Source organism: Battus philenor, unplaced genomic scaffold, assembly GCF_028537555.1.
Source record: "Battus philenor isolate CCGP_79_NKW_IND1 unplaced genomic scaffold, ilBatPhil1.0.hap1 SCAF_5, whole genome shotgun sequence".
NCBI classification, from domain to species: Eukaryota; Metazoa; Arthropoda; class Insecta; order Lepidoptera; family Papilionidae; genus Battus; species Battus philenor.
The window spans coordinates 14,929,932-14,957,500 of NW_027181715.1; the positions used below are offsets into that span (position 1 = coordinate 14,929,932).

Sequence of the window (27,569 nt, forward strand, 5' to 3'; positions counted from 1 at the left end):
GTACGTTACAGTCCACTAAATATTAAAGTGAAAGCGCCTCTGTGGAAAACGGGTGGAGGTTCAATAATACATTTACTGACAAAACTGGAGTTTAGAAATTAAAAAAGGAAATTCTTCTACAAATAATCTTTCAAAGAACCGCATATGCCTTCCGAGCCGCTGTTTGGCCTCGTATATATTTTAACTTACCTTTCAATTTTCGAACGGAAATTGAGGTGAAATAAATTATTCAATATCTATGAATTTGTAAAAATTTTATCATGAATACACAAGGTATTACTACGATACACTATTATTACGATTTTATATCAATATCTATGTATTCTGTTATTCTATTACCTCTTTGTAGTGTAGTATATTTAAAATAATATTGGCCAGTTTTATTTATTTAAAATAAGTAAATGAATCTTATTAATACTGTTCGGTGCAGCGTGTACTGGATTTGATAATCACTTTGTGATCATTTTTAAACTGCTACCTGGGTTAAATTTGCAAATTCACGAGTTTCAAAGAATTCAGCCTAAAACCGTTTTGATATCGGTGGGGAAAATTTCTGGATGAATTAAAGATACCATACTCTTTGTGGGAAAGGGTTATATGGGATTCTCTTACCGAGTAGAACACCGTCTGTGGTAGTGTTTGGTACATTTAAAGTGCTAGTCGGATTTACGGAATTCATAGCTGACCACTGGTACTGTGCCAAGACACATCCCAGAAGGAAGCTGTACCTCCCCCTGCATCCTTACTTAGCGTTGTTTCCCTTCTCGGATTGGCATTGAGTAGACGATAAAGGCTTCCACCTCAACGCCTCCACGATGACATTTAAGTCGCCTCCTATGACAGGTAGGGGATATCTTAGCTCTATCCTAGTGAACCCGAGCTAAAGGGTGGAGTTTACCTATTCTAAGGCAGCAAAGCATGTTATCTGGACAGAACAAGCTTTGGCAGCTACTACTATAACTTCATCGGATTGAGGCTGCAATGTTTTTACATCGCTTAGAATGACACTCTATAGAGTAACTAGGCTAGCCATATCAAAAATCGATTTCCCCTTAAAGAGGAAATCGATTTTTGATATGGCTCGTCGATAGAACCCGTTTAGTATAACGACTAAGGATCCTTGAGAGGGCGAGACATAGCGATTGTGACTTGCTATGATCTACGTATCTATGTTTATAAAGCTAAACTTGTTGAGATTGTCGATGGAAAGCGGATACAGGCCGCTTCCTTTCAGTCCTATTGGAAATCTATGTTGTCGATAGAAGCCGGATACAGGCCGCTTCCTTTAAGTCCTGTTTAAAGTCTATGAAGTAGGCTTCTATCCAGATGTCCTTTACAAACCATTCTTATTAATTGGATCCAATTTATTACAAGGATTATATATATATACGATAACAACAATGGCTAAACTGTGAAATAATATATATATATATATATATATATATATATATATAAATGTATGTATCTTTATAATAAGAACAAGGTATAGTTTGTACATTTAAACAAATAGATATTATTTTTTTCAAAAATCTTTCGTTTCGTTTTGTTTTACGTTATGCTATAGTAAAATATTGGCGTGATTTGCAACTGTTAGTTGCATCTAGCACCTTTGATGGAATAGTGCTGTTTAAACGTAGTCACGCTTTTGATATTTACTTACTGTTACTTCTTGCAGCAAAACTTTGTCTTATACCCTAGTGTATAGAAAGAAACGGTTCACTAATGTGATAAAATAATAAAGTATTTATAACTGTCAATTAAAACTCCCGCGCAATTGCAATCCTATATAATTAATAAAAAATGTGTGAATTATTACATTGCTTTCAAGGAATCGATCCAACGAACTACGATCGCAAGTATCAGTTCTCACCACTGAGCTACCACTGCTATATTATCTATCTACTACAGGTCGAATTCAGTGCCAGAAATTAAACGTTCATTTCGCAGAAGGTCGATAGGCGGTAAGGTAATAAACGATGTGTTGTTTACACCTAGGCATTTGTGTTGAAAAATACAGCTAATTGTGACATGCAACATGGCGGGGTTTTTTTTTCAATATGGCTTGTCGTGCCCTTATCTATTGTAGGACAGAGACTGTTTTTATTTAATAATTCTTTAATGTAATGTTTTTATTTTATGCTCTTCTATCGTTCCTCCTATGATTTTTACTTTCTTTCTGCAATTCTTCTTTCGTAAGAAAAGGACCAATATATAGCTACTTCCGCCATGCAGCAGTAGTCGTGCAATAAAGTGCACCGCCCGTCAACCAGAGTCGACTCCGTGTTTGGTACTAATCGGTGTAACATTACTCCTGAGGATGCCCCGTGAAGGGGTGAAACACGTGTTGAGTGATTTAACGGTGGTAGTTGCGTAATTCGCATTGTTTGCCGCATGCGCATTTATCAGCGGACTGGCCTACCCTGGAACCTATCTTAGATCTTTACATGGTTTGCTATAGAAAATCTTAATTCACTTTGCGGCGTGTCAATATGCGTCGTGGTTACGTTCCAAAAAAACAGGGTTCCAGGGTTACGAAAATACTACTTTTTAAAAAGATAATTGAACAAAGTAAACATTTCATAACAAAAATAATATAACTCTGCCAATAAATAAATTGGAAAAATATTTACCTTTTTTGTAACCAGAAACAAAAAACACGTAAAAATTTATATAAATTTATTATTCTCTTTTAAAAAAGCACTACACACTACATTACAATACACTACGTAATTAAAACTGAACTCTAAAATTAGCAAAACAAAGGGAAAATTAAACTGTATTCAAATTGCGCTGTTTTTAGTTAGAAAGGGAATCCCCGAGTTTTGATGGCATGGCGCTATTAGAAACAAACGTGTTGTCATCTTTAAGAAAAAAAGAAAATTTCAAAAAGAAAAAATTAAAGACTCGAACCCAGAATAACGCAACCTCGAAAATCTAACGATGCAAAGTGAGGTTGTGTACCGATATATTTATTAAACAGATAAAAAATACAAATTTCAAAATTGTACATTGCGTAGCAAAGAACGTTCACCTTCAAGTTGAACAGATGATCTTGTGAAGGTCGCCAGGAGACGGATACAGACCGCTTTTAACTTCTCTCTAAGCTGCATTAAATTGATACAATACACTCCTATATTGTCTTTGTATTATCTACGAATTGGTTCTATTAGAAATATATAGGGGGAGCTCTCTTTTACAGTATTATTACGTGTGATTTAAGGAATAAAAATAAACATACTGTATCTACTTTAAGGCTCTATAAAGCGCTTCAATCAAATTACCATGCAATGTGGTAAATTTTGCTTCTTAGTAAATTCAACTAATTGCATCAACACTGGATTTTCCACATGGCATATTACTATTTCATACTATGTAAGTATAAATTAATTGTTAATATAATCATCAAAAAAAATGTCATATCACACTGAGTTTATTGTAGGTAGCGTATAAAGAACTAAACTTAATTTTAAACTTACTATAGATGAATAAAGAAATAATGCCTCAAAAGAAAGTGGAACTGGGAAGGTTACATGGCGAGGTTCGCTGATAGCAGGTGGACCCAAAGTGTTATAAAATGGACGGGACCACAAGGTACCAGAGTGAGAGGTAGACCTGATGCCAGATAAGGTCGTGGTCACGGGTGGCTGCATGTTGACTAAGATAGATAATAATGTAAAGCTTTGGAGTAGGCTTTTACCTGAGGAGTCCATACAAACTTAATACAAAATTATCAAAACTGTTATTTAAAATTACTAATTATTAAGTAATTTTTCTTGAATTAAATATAGCTTTATTATTGTTATCATTATAGATGAATTTACTTTAACATATTATATCTAATATATACGAAACAATTGTAGATAATCTGTATTTTGTAATTCGTAAATGTTATTGAATTTATTTATTTAAATTAAATAAAAATTCTAATTAAAATAAGTCAAAATATTCGTTAACGGTTTGGATAAAGAAATTTCAGTTTTAAAACCCAATCCAAAGGCAATCATTCAACCTGTCTTGTCTGATGTTTGAAACGAAACACCATTATAAACCTTCGTGTTAAAATGCATATATGCAATAAAAGAGAATTCACGCTTACCACAGCGAACATTTTGTATTCGCCCTCTACAACAGATTGACGTGTTTATAAACTGAATATTTAACTGAATTTCGCTGAAAATTATTTATAATTTGAAATAAATATTTATAAAAATGTTAAAAGATTACCAAGATCGTCCGCCAACACAAGGTGAAGGTAATTTTAAATCTTTTACACGTATTTACTGACTCATTATTACCAAATAATTGTTATAATTATTATTTCCTTTATAAATCTATATCATTTATCAGAAATACACAGTTTTATCACATATTCTACACAGATCTTAATTAAGCATACAGTAGAATTTACATATACAATGATTTCACATCTTAATCACTAGTAAATTTTTAATATATTAGAGAGACTGGAAAGTAATATCGCATATGTTAAATTGTCACACGACAACATTTTTAACAAGTTTTTATTTCTAAACAAACATATATTCACCATCGTAATCAACAACCTTCTGCCATCCAGTATACAAATCAATGCCGGAGCGGTAACAAATCAATCTGTTTTTATGTAAAATATTTCGACAGAAACGACATTACTTTCCGGTCTTCCTAATATGTATGCGGGTTTTGAAAAGAAACATCAAAGAATTTTATCAACAATGTTGAATGGCATGAACCTATGTTAAATTATTTATTTGTTGTATATTAAAATTTGTTTATTCTCTCTCGCTCTCTCATTCTTTCTCGCTCTTATTAATGATGTTAAAAATGTTGCACGCATCTTTAATAAACAGATTCATCAAATGTCTTAATTGATTTTAACATTATTTTTTTTAACCTTAATTGAATTTTTATTTTTTTTTTCTTTATATATATATATATATATATATATATATATATAAAGAAAATATATGTAATGATTAACATTGATAGGGGATATTACGGGGGGTGTCAGATTTGCGATAAACGACGAATGTACGAGTGTTTTTGTTTAATTAAATTTTTTGGTTTAATTCAATTGTTTACACTGCACATACATTACAATAAGTGCTGTATATGTAAATATAATATATACATAAATATATACACTGCACTTATTATAATATATGTACTTCTACCATATCACTTTTTTAATATTCTTTATTGCACGCTCTAGAAAAAGTACAATGGGCGGTCTTATAACACGAGGCAATTTCTTCCAGACAACTATATTATGGAAACAGTAAAAGTATAAATAACGGATAGCTATCGTGTAGAAAACATATATATACAACCATATATACATATATATATATAGATATGTATACAGCATATATATTTCATTAATACTATAATAAATAAAAAATAAAAAAAACTTCAAACTGACTTGGGTCGCACTTGTCACAGCAAGAACAAATAAACAAAGAAAGAAAAATAATAATTAAAGTATAAATAATAATATGTCTAGTAAATATATCCGGACAGTGACTTAGCATTTCTTTTTCAGCGGTAACTTATTCCACAATCGAACGGCCTGTGTTTATATACATATATATAAAAAATATACAATAATTGTCTGTATAAATCAATGTTATATATATTTAAAATATTTGTATCAGATATTACGTAATAACATTCTATCGTAAAATTAGAAAAACTGACACATGGTAAATTTATTTTGTGTATATAACTTAAAACCAACTTTCATTATGTCAATCATATTTTTTTATTAGCATCCTAAAGCTTTGAAAAAAGTTCTTACGGGAATAAAAAAAAATAGTGCAGAAAATTCAAAGAATTACAGATAATACAATGACTTTGTGCATTTGACAGTTCGATTTGAAGTTTGACATTAGGGTTTAGTTTTCACGTCATTGACAATTCACGCGCTATAAAATTTTATTATTGTTTTGACAGTTGCATCGATTGGAATTTATCGATAATTTATATTAATTTATTTATCTTTACATTTATTCAATAAATAAAGTGATCATTCTGAATTATGTATACACATAAATAAAATTCTTGTTTCTGTTTGTAATATTAAAACAACCGCTTTTTACTACACCCATGTAAATATACACGATACATATACCATAATTACATATTTTTAATTTTTTATCTATCTGTCTCTTCCGACTAATCTCTGAAATATCTGCATCGATTTTGACAGGACTTATACTGGCAGGTAGATGATGTAATAATAATTAACTTAGGCTACTTTTATTTTAGAAAAAATCTTATGTTTTTTTTTGTTTAATTCCACGCGATGTCGCGGGCACAGCTAGTGTTAAATAAATTCATGCTGTCTATTGGAATGCAATATATATATATATATATATATAATAGCTTGTAATAGTTAAGATTTGAAAATCTAAAAGCGCACATAAAATATTGATTTTCGAGAGTCGCTTTATATTTATTATTCTCATCATTGGTTTTTTTTTGTTATTAAATCTATGATTTTGTACATTGACACACGTTGACATTTAACTTACTACAGTGATTCTTTTCTTTAAACTATTATTCCTATGCGAAATGCTTTTCAAGGTACGAGAAGACAGACAAACAATTTTTGTGATATCAAATTTTTTTGAGCACGTATTACACGCATACATAGTTGTTTTTAAGTTAACAAAACATCTGTAAAACGATACCACGTCTTTTAGGCTTACCATCTAGTAAGAAAATATGAAATATGAACAGTTTTATATGTTTAAGATAAATTTTAAATCATTTACATGGACACAAGTGATGAAAAACTCAATTTAGTAGAAACTTAAATGAAATTCAATTCAATGTGAAAGACGTATCTAAGTCTCTTCGTACAAATAAAATGTAAAGCAATCTGAAGACTAAAATAAATAAGTAAAAATTGTCGTGAATTATTTCTGAGGTAAGGCGAAGGAAGCGAGGCGATTTATGGAAGGAGAAAGAGTATGAGAAGGAATGGAAGAGTGTGATATATAAAAGAGGAAAGAATACCTCTATTAATATAATAAAATGTTAATTTAGTCAAAAAAGTCCCAGTAACAATGACAAGGAGTGAAAGAAAGATCTCCAAAAACGGTAGCTATAAAAAGCCTGTTTTTACCAGTCCTATTTGAAATTATGGAAAATGTACTTGTAATGAAATAGCATTTGTATATTAAACCATGAAGTTACATACGAAAATTGTTTCACAATGTAAAATAATGTTGAATTTTCAATAAAATCGAATAATGCATTTCACAGTGTGAGCTTTTCATGGCCAACACCTGACGTTAGGGTAGTTTGACACGAATGTAATTATACTAAACGTTCTTACTTACCACACCTTAGCTTCATGTCATGTTTCTACAGCCATCTTGGTACCGGATGGAACTGTTTTGATAACTAAAAATCGATTTTATGCATCGATATCGTATCGATGACTGTCTATTGTTAGTTATGAAGGGATTTAGACGTGTTTTCACAATTGTGTTTATTTATAAAACATTTTTTTTTATTAGCAAGTTTCATTTTGATCGATATGTCGTCTTAAGTTTCTTTATTTGAATCGTCTGGTATATTTATATTATATATTTGTAGTGTCATTTGATACATGTAACGTGAAATTTATTAACATATATTGATTTAAATTGATTTAATATTTCTTAAGAAGTATATATCTTTCAAAATAATTTTTACTAATTCATTTTGACGTCTCAAATATTGTATGTAGATTTTTAATATAGTAAAAGAATTTAAATTTTATTCAACACTATTTGTATCCGTTTAGACTGTGCTATGTTATGCATATAATTAAATATCTGAACAAGAGTGTTGATAACTTAAATATAAACCTTCCCGGGGATTCACCTAATGATTTAACATATTTTTACGGTAATTGGATATATGGTTTTTGAACTTATCTGTACAGACAGATATACACACATTAGTTTTTATATAAATAGATTTATTGACACATCTAAAGTCTATTGTAACGTGATGTGATTTCGGAAATCTCTCTCTAAATTAGTTTATATTCGTTAATTTTAAATCATTAAACTTATTTTTGTTCGTTCCAATATTTGAAATATAATATAATATAAATATCGTAATTTTTCATTAGTTTTCCTAAGTCAAAATGTGAGTTATAAATATTTTATAAAATTAATCTCAGTATAAATAATCTAATTTTAAATGTTACGTTTATATTTACTTGTATTTTTTTAATCTCGTTGAAGTAAAGGATGTTAAGAAAAAATGTTCTCGGAACATCGCAAGAGGAGTTTTATGGTATGATATTTTTAAAACATCTTACTAGTGGAGTTGGTAGATTTAAATTTTTTTTTTAAATTAGGACGCCAAAAGGAAAAACATAATATATGTTCACGATATCTTAGTATAACATAGTAGAGAATTAAATATTCTTGCCTATAGTAATATGTTAGGTTATATCTAAAGGCATATCGCTCGTGAAACCTTCTTCCAGAAGACTCGCGTCTAGAAGACCACGATCAAGAAGACGCGGCGTAGTTAGGCTTCGACTAGATGGGTCTTATTGGCACCACATTTCTTCTTTCCGTTATCTTCTGGGTGTCCTTCAACCTTCTAATCACACTCATAGTAAACACCCATGTCAAATTTAATTTAGTAAAATGTTGACAGTATCTCAATTATATTTTTATTCATAAAGAATTCAATTGTAATGAAGGTATTTATCCAATGATTTCATCAATAAGGTAGATTGAGTTGTAAAATTTTTATATAGTTTTAAATGTAATTTAACGACGATATAAGTTTTTTTATTTAAAAATATACTTAATAGTCTAAATATTTCGCTATCTGTTATACAAAACATATAATAATAGATAGATATTAATTTTATCGTCTTGTAATTTTGTTTTAATAATTCTATCAACAGACAGCTATTGTTTAAGACTGATGGAAAACAAAAAACAAAATTAGTGAATGTCTTTACTCTAAAAACAGATTAAGATCGATTTTTATACAGACTTATATATAATCCATTATATATATATATATATATATATATATATATATATAAATGTATATGCATGACAAAAGGTTTGTTGTTTTTGTTCGGTTTGGTTTTTAAGTATTTTAATTGATTTTATTAAAATTTAGACTGTGTTTGACACTAATCGGTGTAAAATAACTTCTGAGGATGCCCCGTGGAGGGGCGAAACACGTGTTAAGTAATTTGACGGTGGCAGTTGTGTAATTCGTATTGTTTGCCGCATACGCATTTATCAGCGGGCTGGCGGGCGGTGCACTTTGTTGCACGACTACCACTGCATGTGCGGAAGTGGCTAAATATTTGTCCTTTTCTTACTTGGTTTTTGAGTGGCTACGAATCGACAGACGCGACGTATCACAAATCACAGGATTTGGAAACCACATAAAAAAATGTGAAGATATCTGAAAATATCAACTAAAATTATTTACCTACTTGTAAATATTTGTTTCTAAATAATAAGCGTCGTTAAAATGTATTCTTACCATTTAATTGCATTAGACACGTAGCCCTGTATCGCAGAATGACTATCTACATTAAAGAATTTTTAAATTACATGATTATAAGTACTTATCATTGTTAAATGATATTGCGGCAGTAGGACTCCCAGTAGCATGTAATTAAGGCTTCGATATCTTTGCAGGAGGTATATGCATTGTGGTTGGCATCTATCGCCTGAAATGATATTTTAGATTCATACAAAATATCATTACAGTTGATTTTTTCACTAAACCCGCAAGTATGTATGAAAAAAGTTTTTTGTATGGAAGAAGTTTTTATGTGAAAGAAGGTTTTTGTATGATATAATTTTTTGTATTTAAGAAGTTTTTGTATGAAAGCAATTTTTTGTATGAAAGAAATTTTTTGTATGGAAGAATTTTTGTATGGAGGAAGTTTTTTTGTATGAAAGGAGTTTTAAACAGCTTATTAGTGAATACATCTTTCGGATCATTTATTAAAGTGAACTTTCGTATTTTTCTATATTTTTAACATGTTTCCATTTATAATAAGTGAGATCGTGTATATAAAGAAGTAATAAACATTAGTTTGTTTGCAGAACGAGTGCTGTATGCCAGAAATAAATTGCTCGCCGCTTCTAAGCCGGCAGTGGCGGGCGGGAAGCCTATAACTGAGGAGCTTGCCGTCGTAAGTACAGTAAATATAAAACGAATGTATATTACGTTTCGCGGGCGCGAATCACTTCTATAACGACGCCGTTTCGAGAAAAGGGGGTAAGTGAAATGCGGAGTTATACAATTTCGTATATTAATGAATTTGAAATCTGGATACGGTATTATTTCAATTTTGGGAAAGTTTTTATAAGTAAAAGACATGGAAATTTTATTTGAAAATTCAAATCAAAAGACAACTTATTCGTCTACAAAAATATTTAGGTACAATTAATTGAACAGCTATAACAAACAATCTAAAGCCGATTGAGAGAACAATTGCCATCAACATAGTTCCAGATGTAAGACACCCACTGCTGGAGATAGTAACTTAAATCGATTTCACATAATACTTTTTTTTTTTTTGATAAGCCACGCTCTTGTGGACCTCTCATACAAACCATGTCTTTTCTTCCCAGGGACAATTTTGCAGGATCATTTGTTCAAATTCGTTTTTTTTATTTTCGCATTCTTCTTACGTCCGTATTCTTGACATTATCTTCCATTCTTATCCATCATCGTTCTTCCTGGATTGACACTTTGCAACTTAGATTCATTTATTTACTAACTTTTTTCATTTTGTTATATTATATTATAATTTCTTATTATTGTTATTTTTTAATTATTGCTACGTTTTATAACCTTTTATTACTTTATTTACCTTCTACCAGTAATTCAACATGGTCTGTCGGCTTTCTTCTTCATTTATCAATGAGGCGATGTTACCTTATTCTATTCTTACGTGCAACCAAAACTGGCATTCAACCCGCAACGCGCCACATAAGACTAATTGGAATAAGACCGAATCCAGCATTTTAAGACCTCAAATAGATCCTTTATTCACGTTGCAGCTGGGCGTTATACGCATGCAGGTTTGAGGTCTCCACTGAAGAACTAAAAGGCTTCAGTTGCCAACTACCCTGCCCACTATACAGCCTTCTCTGGCAATACAACTTGCCAACTCACTAGGCTATTTCGGTTTAGTTTAAAGATCTCTATATCACATCAGACAATGTGAACAATTAAACATAATGACGAAATAAACTAAAAACTATCAACCAGTATAAAAAGTAAAACAATTTTAAATATGTAAATAATTCGATGTGTGAGAATACTCGTGCAACGCGTTTTCATACAACGCGGATCCTATTTACCGGGATATTTTTACCGTGTTATTAATCCTGGAAGGCTTTAGTTAGTGAGAGAAAAAATTAAGTATCGATGAATGTTATCTGGATGGTTTACCTATGAAGGCTTTATTTATAGAATAGAAGTAACCCCTAGTACTGCAATTATCTGCACAAGGTTCCACATAGTCGATCGATTACACTACGATAGCGTTATGTATTACCTTATCGAATTAATATGAATTTAACACGATACTCGCTTGAAGTTTCACAGAGCTGTTATTTATTTATTTATTTTCGTATTTGGTCCCCACTATTGGGTACCACTTCTTCCACCCCCATTTGTGTGGGAATGGGTATTTTAATTTTCTTTTGTTCATTGTTTTTCACATTCAATTTTTTATTACCATACTCTTCCATGTATCATATTATCTATCTTTTCGTTCTTTGACTATACAATTCTATCTTTCTCTTCTGTGCAATCCCATTTATCCATCCTCACCGCTGTAGTTTTAGTACAGTCTTTTATTATACATTTTATCACAGATTTATATTTATTTATTTTTTAAATTGATGAAAATGATTTAAAAAAATTAATTTGTATATATCAAGTAAAAAGCAAGCAGTGATGGCCTAGCGGTTAAGGAATGAGACACGATTGCGGGTTCGATTTTCGAGACAGAGTCTTATATAATTCAAACTCTATGCATTAATTATATAGGATTTCCACTGCTCACAAATAAGTTTTTAGGTGACGGCTGCAGCGCCTTCTGCATATCATAATACACTGCTACGATCGCCATATAGCCTTCCAAGCGTGAAAGATTCAGTATTCCCCTTAGATATCTTTTGTCTTTGAGGGCGGTTTATATCTATGGCATATTACATCTATCACGGTTTAGTGCACGGTGTTCTAATAGATTCCCGTCAATAAAATCAGTCCAACTTTTTTAATGATCACATTTACTAACGTATTTAATATCTAGTGTGTTAAAGAAATAAATTATAAAACTGTTTAAATTTGAATTTATAAGAAAAATCTTTGAAGAAATTTAATAATTTAATTTCAAAGGAAATGTAAGTAATTAAGAAATATGCTTACATTTATAAAGCTAGAGAGAATGCATCAAGTAATGCTTTTTATTTGTAAAGATCGTATCGAACTATATGACCGCCTTTTGTATTGTTTATTAGTTAGTTTCAACTTTTATTTGTAACATATACATCGAATGCTACGTATTCTATCAGAGGTATCAATTAATTATTCTAAACTTCTTTCTTCTTCTTACTTCTTACTTCTCCAGGAATTACGAATGACGACGTTTGGAACAGCCGCGTGTCCTCCTCGCGGTGAATGGATACGTTCACCTCTGGTCTTGAGGCCTTCGGATCAGCAGCTGGCGTACGGTTTGGCAGCACCCAGAAACGGCACAAGGTCGTTGCTCTCCGGCCTTCAGGCGCACATCATCAAGTGGCTGCTTTTCGATTCGAGACCCATGAACAAAGACAACAAATCTACGGAGCCGCCTGAGAGGTAACAATAATTTTAATATAAATATACACTCAAATGATTTTTGTTTTAATCGGACTTTTTTTTATTCATACCTTATAAGGTTATTACGTATCTTATTTACTAAATCTAGTCTTGAAAAGTTATATAATAAAGGCAAAAAAATTACGGATTAAGACGCGTGTTCTGTGTTTGACTTTGTATAACTCCTGAAGATGCCCCGTGGAGGGGTGAAACACGTGTTGAGAGATTTAGCTACTCTAACTGCCACCAGTTGTGTAATTCGCATTGTGTTTTCCCAAAAAAAATATAGATAGCGTGTTTGACCATATTAAAACATTTCATACAAAACTCGTGTAAGTCGGGAATAAACAACACAGACGCTTGGCAAATGTTATACATAGTCCTACCAAAGTACCTACCTAATGCTCTGGGCATTAGAAAGTCAGGTAATTTTTTCTCCTAGGTTGGTATGACTGTCTATTACATTTGTCATGCGTCTGTTTTTCAAAAGTTTGAATATCATTGAGTTTGGCCCAGTGGTTCCCAAAGTGGTCTATATCGACCCCTAGGGATCTATGACAACCTGCAAGGGGTCTACGTCAGCGAAAAAAAATTGGGGGTCCATGAAATGAAAATGGGGGTCCACGATAGTGCATCTCAACACATACACTGATAGTACCTATTTACTTACATCATAGTATATTATGGCAAGGGGTCTACGACACAAAAAAGTTTGGGAAACTCTGGTTTAGCCCAAAGCATTTTGTAGGATGTTTTGTGTGTCTAACACGTCAAGACTCATTTCGTCGATGTCATACTGCATTAATTCTTCGAGAATGTTTTTGACAAAAATTCTAGTCTATTCAGTAAACCCAAAAGGCTAATGCGGGGACGCTGTTCAGATATAATTGTGTAGATATAAACTGTATGAAAGGCGGCTATTTTGAAAAAAAAAAGACTATTCTGTTTCGAAGACTGGAAGCGTTGGCAAATATTTGTTTTATCGTAATTATTTTGTAAATAATGAAATTGATTTGGAATAATGAATAAATAAATTTATCTGACTTTTAATCAAAGTATTTACAAAAATAAATGTAGAAACACTTGTTTATTTATTTTATTTTATTTATTTAATATTCTTTATTGTACACGATAAGATACATTATATACAGATACAATAATATACATAAAAGTACAATGGGCGGTCTTATCACACAAGGCAATTACAGACAACCATAGTAAGGAAAAGATAATAGTACTTATAAAGGGTAGTTCACGTGTACAAAAAAAAATACATATTCACAAACAAATAAACATAAATATACATAAACATACATAGACATACATACTTAAACATACATACATACGTATATAACATATATACTTATAATAAAAAAGTTTTAATACATATTATAAATATAATACAATAATAAATAAAAACATCTAAATGACATCGATTAGTATTGTTTCGATCGCTCATACCACTTATATTTTTAATTACTCGTTTCATCATCTCGAATAATTTTATATAATCTTTGACGTAACAAAATCTTTCAGGGCAACTAGTTGTAAATAAATAGTCTAAACGGATGCAGGAAGTTTTGTCATTTCAAAGCTCTCCGAACAAAAACATTGAAGACAATGTCCCCAAAACAAACATACGTAACAGTAGTACGAATTCGTGAATATTTGAAAAAGGCACAAGTCTCAAGCGACACCCGTGTATGAAATTCACTTGCCACGGTTTGAAAATGCCTTACACGGCCTTTTCAAAATCATCCTCCATTCAATATAAATGAGGCACTCTTTCTTTCTGTACGTGAAATGTACGCATACGGTAATCAGTGGAGTACTTCTGCTATTTTTACATAAATGTATGTAATCTATTATCGTATAAAATGTAAATTAAGTTGATTTATTTATTCATTCATATTGACCTATAGATGCTCACTGTAAGGCACATACCTCCTCCAAAAAATCGCCACGACTTATCGCTACCTGAATTATATCGTCGGTCAACCTATTGGAGGCCTATCTACGTTGCGTCTAACGGCTCATGGCCACTTGAGACGAGCAATTCGTCAATTTAATATTTTAGTTATTCAACCGGCTCGTGGCCACTTGAGACGAGCAATTCGTCAATTTAATATTTTAGTTATTCAACCGGCTCGTGGCCACTTCAGACGAGCAATTCGTCAATTTAATATTTTAGTTATTCAACCGGCTCGTGGCCACTTGAGACAAGCAATTCGTCAAATTAATATTTTAGTTATTCAACCGGCTCGTGGCCACTTCAGACGAGCAATTCGTCAATTTAATATTTTAATTATTCAACCAGCTCGTGGCCACTTGAGACAAGCAATTCGTCAATTTAATATTTTAGTTATTTAACCGGCTCGTGGTCACTTCAGACGAGCAATTCGTCAATTTAATATTTTAGTTATTCAACCGTCTCGTGGCCACTTGAGACGAGCAATACGTCAATTTAATATTTAAGTTATTCAACGGGCTCGTGGCCACTGGAGACGAGCAATTCGTCAATTTAATATTTTAGTTATTCAACCGGCTCGTGGCCACTTCAGACGAGCGATTCATCAATTTAATATTTTAGTTATTCAACCGGCTCGTGGCCACTTGAGACGAGCAATTCGTCAATTTAATATTTTAGTTATTCAACCGGCTCGTGGCCACTTCAGACGAGCGATTCATCAATTTAATATTTTAGTTATTCAACCGGCTCGTGGCCACTTCAGACGAGCAATTCGTCAATTTAATATTTTAGTTATTCAACCGGCTCGTGGCCACTTCAGACGAGCGATTCATCAATTTAATATTTTAGTTATTCAACCGGCTCGTGGCCACTTCAGACGAGCAATTCGTCAATTTAATATTTTAGTTATTCAACCGGCTCGTGGCCACTTCAGACGAGCAATTCGTCAATTTAATATTTTAGTTATTCAACCGTCTCGTGGCCACTTGAGACGAGCAATACGTCAATTTAATATTTAAGTTATTCAACGGGCTCGTGGCCACTGGAGACGAGCAATTCGTCAATTTAATATTTTAGTTATTCAACCGGCTCGTGGCCACTTCAGACGAGCGATTCATCAATTTAATATTTTAGTTATTCAACCGGCTCGTGGCCACTTGAGACGAGCAATTCGTCAATTTAATATTTTAGTTATTCAACCGGCTCGTGGCCACTTCAGACGAGCGATTCATCAATTTAATATTTTAGTTATTCAACCGGCTCGTGGCCACTTGAGACGAGCAATTCGTCAATTTAATATTTTAGTTATTCAACCGGCTCGTGGCCACTTCAGACGAGCGATTCATCAATTTAATATTTTAGTTATTCAACCGGCTCGTGGCCACTTCAGACGAGCAATTCGTCAATTTAATATTTTAGTTATTCAACCGGCTCGTGGCCACTTCAGACGAGCCATTCGTCAATTTAATATTTTAGTTATTCAACCGGCTCGTGGCCACTTCAGACGAGCAATTCGTCAATTTAATATTTTAGTTATTCAACCGGCTCGTGGCCACTTGAGACGAGCAATTCGTCAATTTAATATTTTAGTTATTCAACCGGCTCGTGGCCACTTCAGACGAGCAATTCGTCAATTTAATATTTTAGTTATTCAACCGGCTCGTGGCCACTTCAGACGAGCGATTCATCAATTTAATATTTTAGTTATTCAACCGGCTCGTGGCCACTTGAGACGAGCAATTCGTCAATTTAATATTTTAGTTATTCAACCGGCTCGTGGCCACTTCAGACGAGCGATTCATCAATTTAATATTTTAGTTATTCAACCGGCTCGTGGCCACTTCAGACGAGCAATTCGTCAATTTAATATTTTAGTTATTCAACCGGCTCGTGGCCACTTCAGACGAGCAATTCGTCAATTTAATATTTTAGTTATTCAACCGGCTCGTGGCCACTTCAGACGAGCAATTCGTCAATTTAATATTTTAGTTATTCAACCGGCTCGTGGCCACTTCAGACGAGCAATTCGTCAATTTAATATTTTAATTATTCAACCAGCTCGTGGCCACTTGAGACAAGCAATTCGTCAATTTAATATTTTAGTTATTTAACCGGCTCGTGGTCACTTCAGACGAGCAATTCGTCAATTTAATATTTTAGTTATTCAACCGTCTCGTGGCCACTTCAGACGAGCGATTCATCAATTTAATATTTTAGTTATTCAACCGGCTCGTGGCCACTTGAGACGAGCAATTCGTCAATTTAATATTTTAGTTATTCAACCGGCTCGTGGCCACTTCAGACGAGCGATTCATCAATTTAATATTTTAGTTATTCAACCGGCTCGTGGCCACTTGAGACGAGCAATTCGTCAATTTAATATTTTAGTTATTCAACCGGCTCGTGGCCACTTCAGACGAGCGATTCATCAATTTAATATTTTAGTTATTCAACCGGGTCGTGGCCACTTCAGACGAGCAATTCGTCAATTTAATATTTTAGTTATTCAACCGGCTCGTGGCCACTTCAGACGAGCCATTCGTCAATTTAATATTTTAGTTATTCAACCGGCTCGTGGCCACTTCAGACGAGCAATTCGTCAATTTAATATTTTAGTTATTCAACCGGCTCGTGGCCACTTGAGACGAGCAATTCGTCAATTTAATATTTTAGTTATTCAACCGGCTCGTGGCCACTTCAGACGAGCAATTCGTCAATTTAATATTTTAGTTATTCAACCGGCTCGTGGCCACTTCAGACGAGCAATTCGTCAATTTAATATTTTAGTTATTCAACCGGCTCGTGGCCACTTGAGACGAGCAATTCGTCAATTTAATATTTTAGTTATTCAACCGGCTCGTGGCCACCTCAGACGAGCAACTCGTCAATTTAATATTTTAGTTATTCAACCGGCTCGTGCCACTTTAGATGAGCAATTCGTCAATTTAATATTTTAATTATTCAACCGGCTCGTGGCCACTTTAGACGAGCACTTCGTCAATTTAATATTTTAGTTATTCAACCGGCTCGCTGCCACTTTAGACGAGCAATTCGTCAATTTAATATTTTAGTTATTCAACCAATAACTTTAGATGAGCAATTCGTCAATTTAATATTTTAGTTATTCAACCGGCTCGTGGCCACTTTAGATGAGCAATTCGTCAATTTAATATTTTAGTTATTCAACCGGCTCGTTGCCACTTGAGACGATCAATTCGTTAATTTAATATTTTAGTTATTCAACCGGCTCGTGGCCACTTGAGATGCGCAATTTGTCAATTTAATATTTTAGTTATTCAACCAATAACTTTAGATGAGCAATTCGTCAATTTAATATTTTAGTTATTCAACCGGCTCGTGGCCACTTTAGATGAGCAATTCGTCAATTTAATATTTTAGTTATTCAACCGGCTCGTTGCCACTTGAGACGATCAATTCGTTAATTTAATATTTTAGTTATTCAACCGGCTCGTGGCCACTTGAGATGCGCAATTTGTCAATTTAATATTTTAGTTATTCAACCGGCTCGTGTCCACTTTAGATGAGCAATAACGTTACATATTATCTCTGTTAATATAGATATTTTGGATCTGTTGTAACATATATAAATTGACATATACCTGTAAAACTCTTAAAGTTATATGTAATCATATTATATCATTATTATGTTGTTTTTGAAACAATTTATAAGTGATGATTCGACTCTAAATTGGAATACATTACAAGGAAATCGTAAAGATAAGGGAAAGCTGAAATTGCTCGGGTGTGAAGCAACGATAAGCGCGGAACATTGGCGGAAGTGCGATTACGTTCTCGGGGTGACGATGTGGGGGGGGGGAGTTATTTTCGCTAAAAGTTCTCACTAGGAAAATGTTTTCATGCATTTCTCTACTCATATATAAAAATGAAAGTTTTTCTGTATGTCCTTTATAGAATTGAAAACTGTGCATTTGATCATGTAATGATCTGTAGCAAAGTTGTTGTGCATGAGCTCATAAAGGTTTCTAAGTTAGTATTTAATTTTATACAGATGGCGCCACTGACATATCAATAAATTTCACATATCAACGTGACAGTTCATGTTGATTTGAATTGAAACGAAAACAACGAACGAATGATGACGCTTTGAGTTGTGGGTGATATAAGAATTTATGTAAATTGTAAATTTCATGTCCGACACATATAATTAAATCAAAAACTAAGTAAAACTAAATATTTTTTGGTTAAATTTCACGCGGACGAAGACACGGAACACAATTAGTTATATTAATTAGATACACCAACAGATACACATACAAAAACGTTATATACATGTTCGTAAGTTTCATGTAACATTTTATAAATATTACAGGGACCGGAAAGTAATGTCGCTTTCTTAAGTTAAATCCACACGACTACGTTTTTAACAAGTTTTTATTTCTAATCAACAGTATAGTCACATTCGAATACAAAGTAATGCCGGAGCGGTAAAAATCATTCGGTTTTTTTGGAAGATATGTCCACAGAAACGACATTACTTTCCGATAGCCCAAATATAAACATGTTTGCCTATTATAGAGGTATAGGACTCTGAACATAAGTACGCTAATCTTTAATTAAAAGACTGTTACGAATTATTACTATGATATTGATACTGCTAGGATAGTTAGTTTTATTTATTTTCACAGCATTATGTTATTGATGCTTTGGGGTAGAGATGCAGATATTGAAAATAAATATGTTATACAAAAGAGAGCCATCCGAGCTATTTATTCTTTGAGAAATCAGTTTAAAGAGGTCAATATTGTTATGGTGGCCTCACAATATAAGTATAATGAATTAAATAAAAATAGGAAACGTCCATAGTGTATTTACTAGGCACCATAAAAAACAAGCCGTACCAAAGTTTCGACAGTAAAAAATCACTAATTCATTTGTAATAAACGGAATCAGATTTTATAATAAATTTGGCAAAACTTTATTCGATCACTATTTACAAAATTCAAAACATAGATTAAAAGTAAATTAACAACAAAAGGCTTATTATTCGATAAACGAATATTTAATAATAATGTACCTTGATTTTTTTTATTTCATTAAGGCTTTATCTGACTAATTTTATATTTATAAATTTTATTAAAGCATGTGTTATTGTGGAGTTTCTTCCTGCTTCTTTTCCACAAATATATCACCTTGTGAGGCAGAGTGAAGGCAAAAATGAAATAGATTAAAAATAAATAATAACTGAACAATCAATTAGATTTCTATGAAAATTTCAATTAATAATGGTGATGGGTAGGCTTCAGCGCTCAAAATAGATGATCGCGAAAGCCATAAGGTTCTGATGTGAAAAACATCGAACGACGAACGCGGCATAGGATAGAAGCTATAAACAAACTAAGCTAAAGGACTTCGTACTGTCAAAGTTTGATCATTTTATAAATTGATTTAAGATAAGTAGAAGAGATACGTTTTAAACTTCATATACTGCTAAACTTGATCCTTGCATACCTTATTTTTATTTTAATAGATGTCAAATGTTCGGTAGCTGGTGAAAATATTTTATAGACTACTAGCTGATCCCGCAAACGTTGTTTTGCAAAAAAAATATTTTTAATTTTCAATTTAAAAATAAGGGTTGATCGTAGAGGGGTGAAAATTTAGGGTTGTATGTATTTTTGTATGATGTATCATAAAAAAATTAAACAAAAAATTTCGTCAAAAAAATAAAAAAAAATTTTAAGGGTGAACAACCCTTATCACTTAGGGGTATGAAAAATAGATAGTAGCCGATTCTCAGACCTACTAAATACGCATATAAAATTTGGTAAAAATCGGTCAAGCCGTTTCAGAGGAGTTCAAGTTCGAACACCGTGACACGCGAATTTTATATATTAGATTTAAGATAAGTAAAAGAGATACGTTTTAAACTTCGTACACTGCTAGCTTGATCCTTGCACGCCTATTTTTGTTCTGATTGACGTCAAATGTTTGATAACTGGTGAAAATATTTTATAGACTCTATGTATGCGTGAAAAGAAATGTTATCTTTATACAATTAGATTTTTTGAGTGATATAACAAGATTAAAAAGTCCGCGAGGTATACCAAATTTTACGATATACATTTGTAAAACCATAAATAAAACTACACATTAGAATAGAATGTAAATAAATTCTCTCGTTGCTTTACATTTCTATTTAAGTATCGCAAATTTTCGTTAAAACATTTCAATGCAATTGTTAGAGATTCAATGTATACCTTCCAGCTATTTGCGGCCGTCTGAAGAAAGACAAGAGGAAGCACTTTGGCGGGCATGTAGCGAAGTGATATGGCGATGCGGCGGTGGTTTTCACACTCAAAACACTTCGGAGATCAACGTCGTGGTCGCACTGCCGACTGAAAACATTTACGTGCAACACAGCTCCCAGTATTATCAAGACGGCGTAACTGAAAAGGTATAGACTGTATAAAAATATTATTTAATACATTAAATGTCTAGTTATATTCAGGAATAAATTCGTCAATTATAATTGTACAAAGTGGATGTAAGAGCGAGAAGCAAAACCGCGAAATCTTTTTACGATGCAAAAAAAATTGTACCTTTCAAGAGCATTGTTAAAGTCATTAAAAATCAGAAGAGGTGTTTGGCACACACGGTGTGGCATGGCTCCTGGGGATGCCCCGTGGAGGGGTGAAGCACGTGTTGAGTGGTTTGGCGGTGGCGGTTGTGTGATTCGCATTGTTTGCCGCATACGCATTTATCAGCGGGCTGGCGGGCGGTGCACTTTGTTGCACGACTATCACCGCATGTGCGGAGGTGGCTGAATATTGGTCCTTTTCTTGCTTAGGGCGGACTTCCGCGAGGTAACGCCTGATTCCATTAAATACAAAAGGAAGAGGTGTCTCGGAGATAGGTCGATGTAAGTGAACGCCAATATATTGGAAGATACACAAGTCTTCAGCCCAAGTACCTTACTCTCTTACTCTCTCGGTCTCTACGTAAAATGCGATAGATCCGGCGCACGCACGATTAATCCACTGAATGTTAAGAAATTACTTCTTCCACTTATTACATTATAAATAATATAATCAAATATATAATTCCTTCTACCTGCAGTGAGCGTTTTGCTAATATTTATATAGTACGAACAGCCGAGGAGTGGAACAACCTCCGTCATTATTTCCAGATATAATAGCTTAGAAGTAATCAAAGGAAGAGTAATAGATTTCTTATATGCAAGCATATACCATATTAGACTGCATCAGGCGCAATGGAGGTCAAATCATTCGCCGATATAGAATAAAAAAGATAACATTGTAGGACAGGCAATCAAAATAGGATAGTATATAATCACCGAAGTAGTCCAAAAAAAATTCTCGTTTCAAGTGGCAGTATGCGGGGCACATCGCTCAACCGATGTGCCGTATCATTGGGGAAGGCATAGGCTTTGCAGTGGGCGTCCATAGACTGAAAATAAGAAAAAGAAAACTTTAAACAACCTTAAGAATAGAAGAAAGGAGACCCAATAGAAGTCTGAAGACCTTTTTTGGTGTCTTAGATAGTATATTTAAAGTCATCGAAAAATGCATGATGCATATCGCTTCTGATGAGTTCTATTAGAAATATATTAGTTAGTCCACGGGTGTTCAACGAATGAAATGATAATGATAGTGTATCTTTATATATGTATGGGAGAATAATTTTTATTTAAATATAATTGGAAAACACGTAAAAACAAAATAAAAAGGTCAATTGAACATATTTTATAATTCTTCCGAAACGAATTGTATCTGTGTGTGTGTGCGTATTACGTTATGTTTTGTGTATGAGTGCAAACGGACATATTAAGCATAGGACCACGGACGAGCCTTTGCGCGAAAGCCTTCCATTGTATTTCGCCGTAAAAATATTTTACCAGCTTTAAAGAAAATGTAGAAATTTTTTCTAAATTAGTCCAGCCGTTTTGAATTTTTTTTCATTGTTAAGAAATACAGTTTTTATTTATATATAAATAAATAAATTTTGTTATAATGTTTATCTTGCTTTGCAGCTGCATTTGTTTGAGTTCAGCAAGCTCGAGGATCTGCAGATATTTATAAAGAGGTATCTGTATATAGTAAGTATATTTATATCGTGATTTAGTGTATTCTCTTTTTTATATTTATTAATATTAGTATATTGTTATACAAGACTATCGTATTAATGTTTATGAACTATGTGCTATCATTTTTTAACAAAACTTTGAATCTTCACCTCTCACATTAAAGTTAGTTAGACCAAATATCTACTGAACTATTATATGATTACGTAATGGTTCTGACTTGGAATGAAACACCACTGGTTCATTAGTAGTCCTTTATTCACAAAACAGATAGTCACCCTACTTTAACACTAAGTACACTTTCGCTTAGTCCAAACTTCGCTTCCAAATCGCTCAAGAAACCACTGTCCAAATAACTTACCAAATAGGCACTTTGTATTACTGATCGTAGATATTAATGTTATAACTCGAAAAACAACACAACTGTCGACATGGGGAGTACACCTATTTATACTACGGATAAGGTTCTAGTAAGTTCGAGATAGTACACGGTAAGAATTTCCGAGAACCGTACACAAAATTTATAAATGACTTCAAGGTCACGCGTGTTCACGGCACTTCTTGATCCTAGGGTTCAGTGTTTATTGTTTAGAGGGTTCTGTAATTCGTGCTTTGTAACAATGTGAATAACTTTGATGTAAATGCCTCTAAATCTGCCCACAAGTGGAGTCAAAGGTAGTGAATAATCTGTTTGAATATCAGTTTCAGTTAGACGAGGGCGCCGGAGCTTTATTGATACTGTACGCGGCAGTATTATCCAGGGGCTGTGAGAAGTAAGATTTATTTTTTTAATTCTTCTTATTATAATTCTTCTTTTTATTCTTCTTCATTACTTCTTCAATTTTAATTATTTTATATTTGTTATTAGTGAACAATTATTAATAAATGCAACTATATCTGAAGAGTAACGTCTTCGAGTAGTGTGTGTTGGTGATGATTTATAAATTCAAGGGGTAATGTTGGTTTTAAATGAAGGCTTGAGTTCACTCAGAGATAAATGGAGGAAGTTATGATCAGAGCGTCGATGCGAATCGAAGCCACAGACGTTGCTTGAAGAATTGCTCGTTTAAAGTAAAAGTGAGCGGGTACATCGTTCGTGCGATGACCGTTGGGGCTAGAGGTTCTCAATTAGCGATAGCAGATGCGGCGTGGATATAATCCCTTCTGGTTGTACCGATATGGCGATAGGCAGCGCATGACTTGTCATCTTGGAAATCTTCGGGGGAAGCCTATACCTTGCAATGACCATATATCCTGTGACATGATGATATTGTTAATAACTTTTATTTAAACACTTTTAATTATTAGTTTTTGGACATTGTAAAATTATTATTATATTGTTTTTATTGTATCGGTATTACATACGATGAATTAATTCAATTTATATCACATCCTTTCATTTTAAATTCGTATTTATTTTAATATTAACATTTATAATGATAGTTTTTTAAGTTGTCAAATTTATGTTATAATAGCTGTACCCTGTGTAAATTACTAAGCCACCGACTAAAATAAATTTCATGGAAAGATTTTACCCAATTATTAAATTAATTTTGACTTATTTCGTTAAATAAAAAAAAGTTAATAACTTAGAAACCTTTGTGGGCTTGTGCACGACAACTTTGCTAAAGATTATCATATGATCAAATGTATGGCTTACGACTCTATGAAGGACATACAGACAAACATTTTTTTTATATATCAGTGGTGATCCAGCGATTGTGTACTAAGACTTGCGATTATAGGTTGCGAGTTTGATTATATGGGATAGTAGTTATATAGCAAACATAAAAAAGATTCCAGAGGATGGTCAACAGCGTTCTCTGCGTACCATAATACCACTGCGATCGCCAAGGTTACTAAAGTGGCGATTACGGTATATCCTCCCATAGATATCTTTGAAGTCTATGCTTTGAGGTTTGAAAAGACTGTGTAATCACGAATCTTAATTCAATCTTAAAGCGTCATGAAGGATCTGGATGGTAAACTCAACCACGTGGTGTCGACCCAAGTTGAAGGCTCGATTAATGTAACCATGCTCGCACTTACTGGAAGAGCTACACCGTATCTACACAATGGTGTTATGTATGTAGGCGACGAAGATCATTATGTGAGTGAAATTTTATTTCTATTGTATTTAATTAAAGGGTGGTAGGGTGGCATGATGAGAAAGCTTGCGTGTGTATAATTTAAGGGGGGATTTCATTAAATATATATATATATATATATATATATATATATATATATATATATATATATATATATATTCAATAAAAAAAAAACATATTTTACTTTTTGCTTTGTGTTTCATATACAAAATACTTGATATTAAATTTGAAATTGTAATTAAAATACATGTATTTTTTTTGCTTGAAGGCATGTTTTTTTTTACGTCAAAAGTAAACTAGAGATAGATGTTTTAATTTACACAGTGTGCTTGTATAGAAGAAGCAAAATTTTTTTACACTATTTTTCTAACATTTATTGCAATTTTCCTTTATATGAATAACGATCACATGAAAAATAGAACTAACTTAGTTTAGTTAATTTAGTGCTTAACAATACATTGAGCTATAGATATTTACGTACATACAGGATGATTGAAAGGTGTAAAAGGTAAGTAAGAAAAAGTATTTTTGAAAGTGAAATGACTACATGTTTATCATTATACTCTGTGTTTGGCACTAGTCGGTGTAAAATGACTCCTGAAAATGCCCCGTGGAGGGGTGAAATGCGTGTTGAGTAATTTGGCGGTGGCGGTTGTGTGATTCGCGTTGTTTGCCTCACGCGCATTTATCAGGCTGGCGAGCGGTACATTTCATTGCACGACTACCACTGCATGTGCGGAAGTGGCTAAATATTAGTCCTTTTCTTACTTAGGATGGACTTCCGCGAGGTAACGCCTGATTCCATTAGATGTTTATCATTATTTACGTTCTGTATCTGTGTACTAATAGCCCAGAGGAATAGGACTGAGACTTGCGATAGAAAATCGCAGGTTAGATTCCCGGATAAGATCTTATTTAATTTACACTTTGCGCATTAATTATATAGGGTTGCCACTGCTCACAAAAAGTTTCCAAAGTATGGGCATCAGCGTCCTCTGCGTACCATATATATTTTGGGAATATCTATATCATCAGTGGGTGTGTATACTGAAGAAGACTACCTATGTCTGTTTTGTACTGCTTTTAGTTAATGATTTGTAGGATTCCTATGAAAAAGAATAATTAATTGAACATATTTCAAACTGATCTCTTTACACAATGTGATTGAAAATATTTGTGAAATCTTTAAAGGTTGTTGTTGACAAATACAACAATTAAATCTTCAAAGCGTATACATATATTAATAATCATCCTGTATTTAGTGATGACTCTGAAATACAACATATTACATTTATATATTTTTCGATTTCAATGAGTATAAATAGTAAGCAATAATTAGTTTAAATATGTAGTATTCTGAATTTTGTTAATAATGTTTCTTAGTATATTATCATTACGTAATTTTTTCAAATATTTTATCATCCTGTAGATATAACTTAGTATTACTCTCGTTATAGTATTCGATGGTATATAGTAACATCATACTAATATTTCTACAACTCTTAAAGACACAAATCCTTCAATATTTAATAGAATCAGGCGTTATCTTGCGGAAGTCCATCTTAAGTAAGAAAAGGACCAATATTTCCCTGTGTTTGGCACTAATCGGTGTAACATAACTCCTGAAGATGCCCCGTGGAGGGGTGAAACACGTGTTGAGTGATTTGGCGGTGGCAGTTGTGTGATTCGCATTGTTTGCCGCATACGCATTCATCAGCGGGCTGGCGGGCGGTGCACTTTGTTGCACGACTACCACTGCATGTGCGGAAGTGGCTAAATATTGGTCCTTTTCTTACAAATCTTTCAAATTTGTTTTTTTTTAATATTTTTTATGATTTTAGGCGATGCCACAATTCGGCGTGCTGTCCCGTAGTTCAGTAGGCTTACTGGTCTGGTACGGAAGTGAGGATAATGGCTCCAATCATCTAACAAAACAGCATCCTGGTTCCAGGTTGAAGACCCCGGCTTTGCCTATTTGGGTAATTTTTTTAAGATTACTTTCAACCGACGCAGTTCGAAAATAGAATAAAAGAGGGTATAAAAAATAGATATAGTATATATATATATATAATAGAATAAAAAAGGGTGTATAACCCTATCCCGAAAACAAGGTTGTGAAAAGAGTTTTTTAAAGACTATCAGCATTAATACGCCTATGCCAGCTATATTAATATTACTGAAGAACAACTAAGTTCGTGCGCCTTCAGAATTTTTGTATTAGGTTCATATTTGGTCTGTGCAAATATATTTCTGAATTTCGTAATAAGCTCAAGTGGTTGCTGATTCGACTTCGCCGAAATACCCGCATCCTTTCCTTTCTCTATAGTATATTGTTTAACCCGCTTACTGCCTCTTACTTTAAATCTAGATTTCTTTTTATACGTGACTCACATGATAAGTTGCTTAGATTATTGGAGAACTTGAAATTGACTATGCCTGCTTATTTAATATATGTTTATAGAGAAATCTTTTACTGTTGTCGCTGTCAGGTTATAGAATAAGCTAACAGAACTAATTATAAACGCCAAATAGCTGTCAGCTTTTA

The 27,569-nt window shown here is 33.0% G+C and overlaps 1 protein-coding gene across 1 annotated transcript in view; it reads left to right on the plus strand.

Moving 5' to 3' along the window:
• Positions 1 to 27,569, plus strand: part of LOC137929937 (inactive ubiquitin carboxyl-terminal hydrolase MINDY-4B) — a 95,326-nt gene that overhangs the window by 63,539 nt on the left and 4,218 nt on the right. The window contains exons 2-8 of the mRNA XM_068773078.1: positions 10,065 to 10,180; positions 12,635 to 12,864; positions 21,080 to 21,269; positions 22,866 to 22,931; positions 23,619 to 23,689; positions 24,879 to 25,026; positions 26,866 to 27,003. Of these exons, the coding sequence (XP_068629179.1) occupies positions 10,065 to 10,180; positions 12,635 to 12,864; positions 21,080 to 21,269; positions 22,866 to 22,931; positions 23,619 to 23,689; positions 24,879 to 25,026; positions 26,866 to 27,003 (959 nt within the window). The remainder of the gene's footprint in view (positions 1 to 10,064; positions 10,181 to 12,634; positions 12,865 to 21,079; positions 21,270 to 22,865; positions 22,932 to 23,618; positions 23,690 to 24,878; positions 25,027 to 26,865; positions 27,004 to 27,569) is intronic.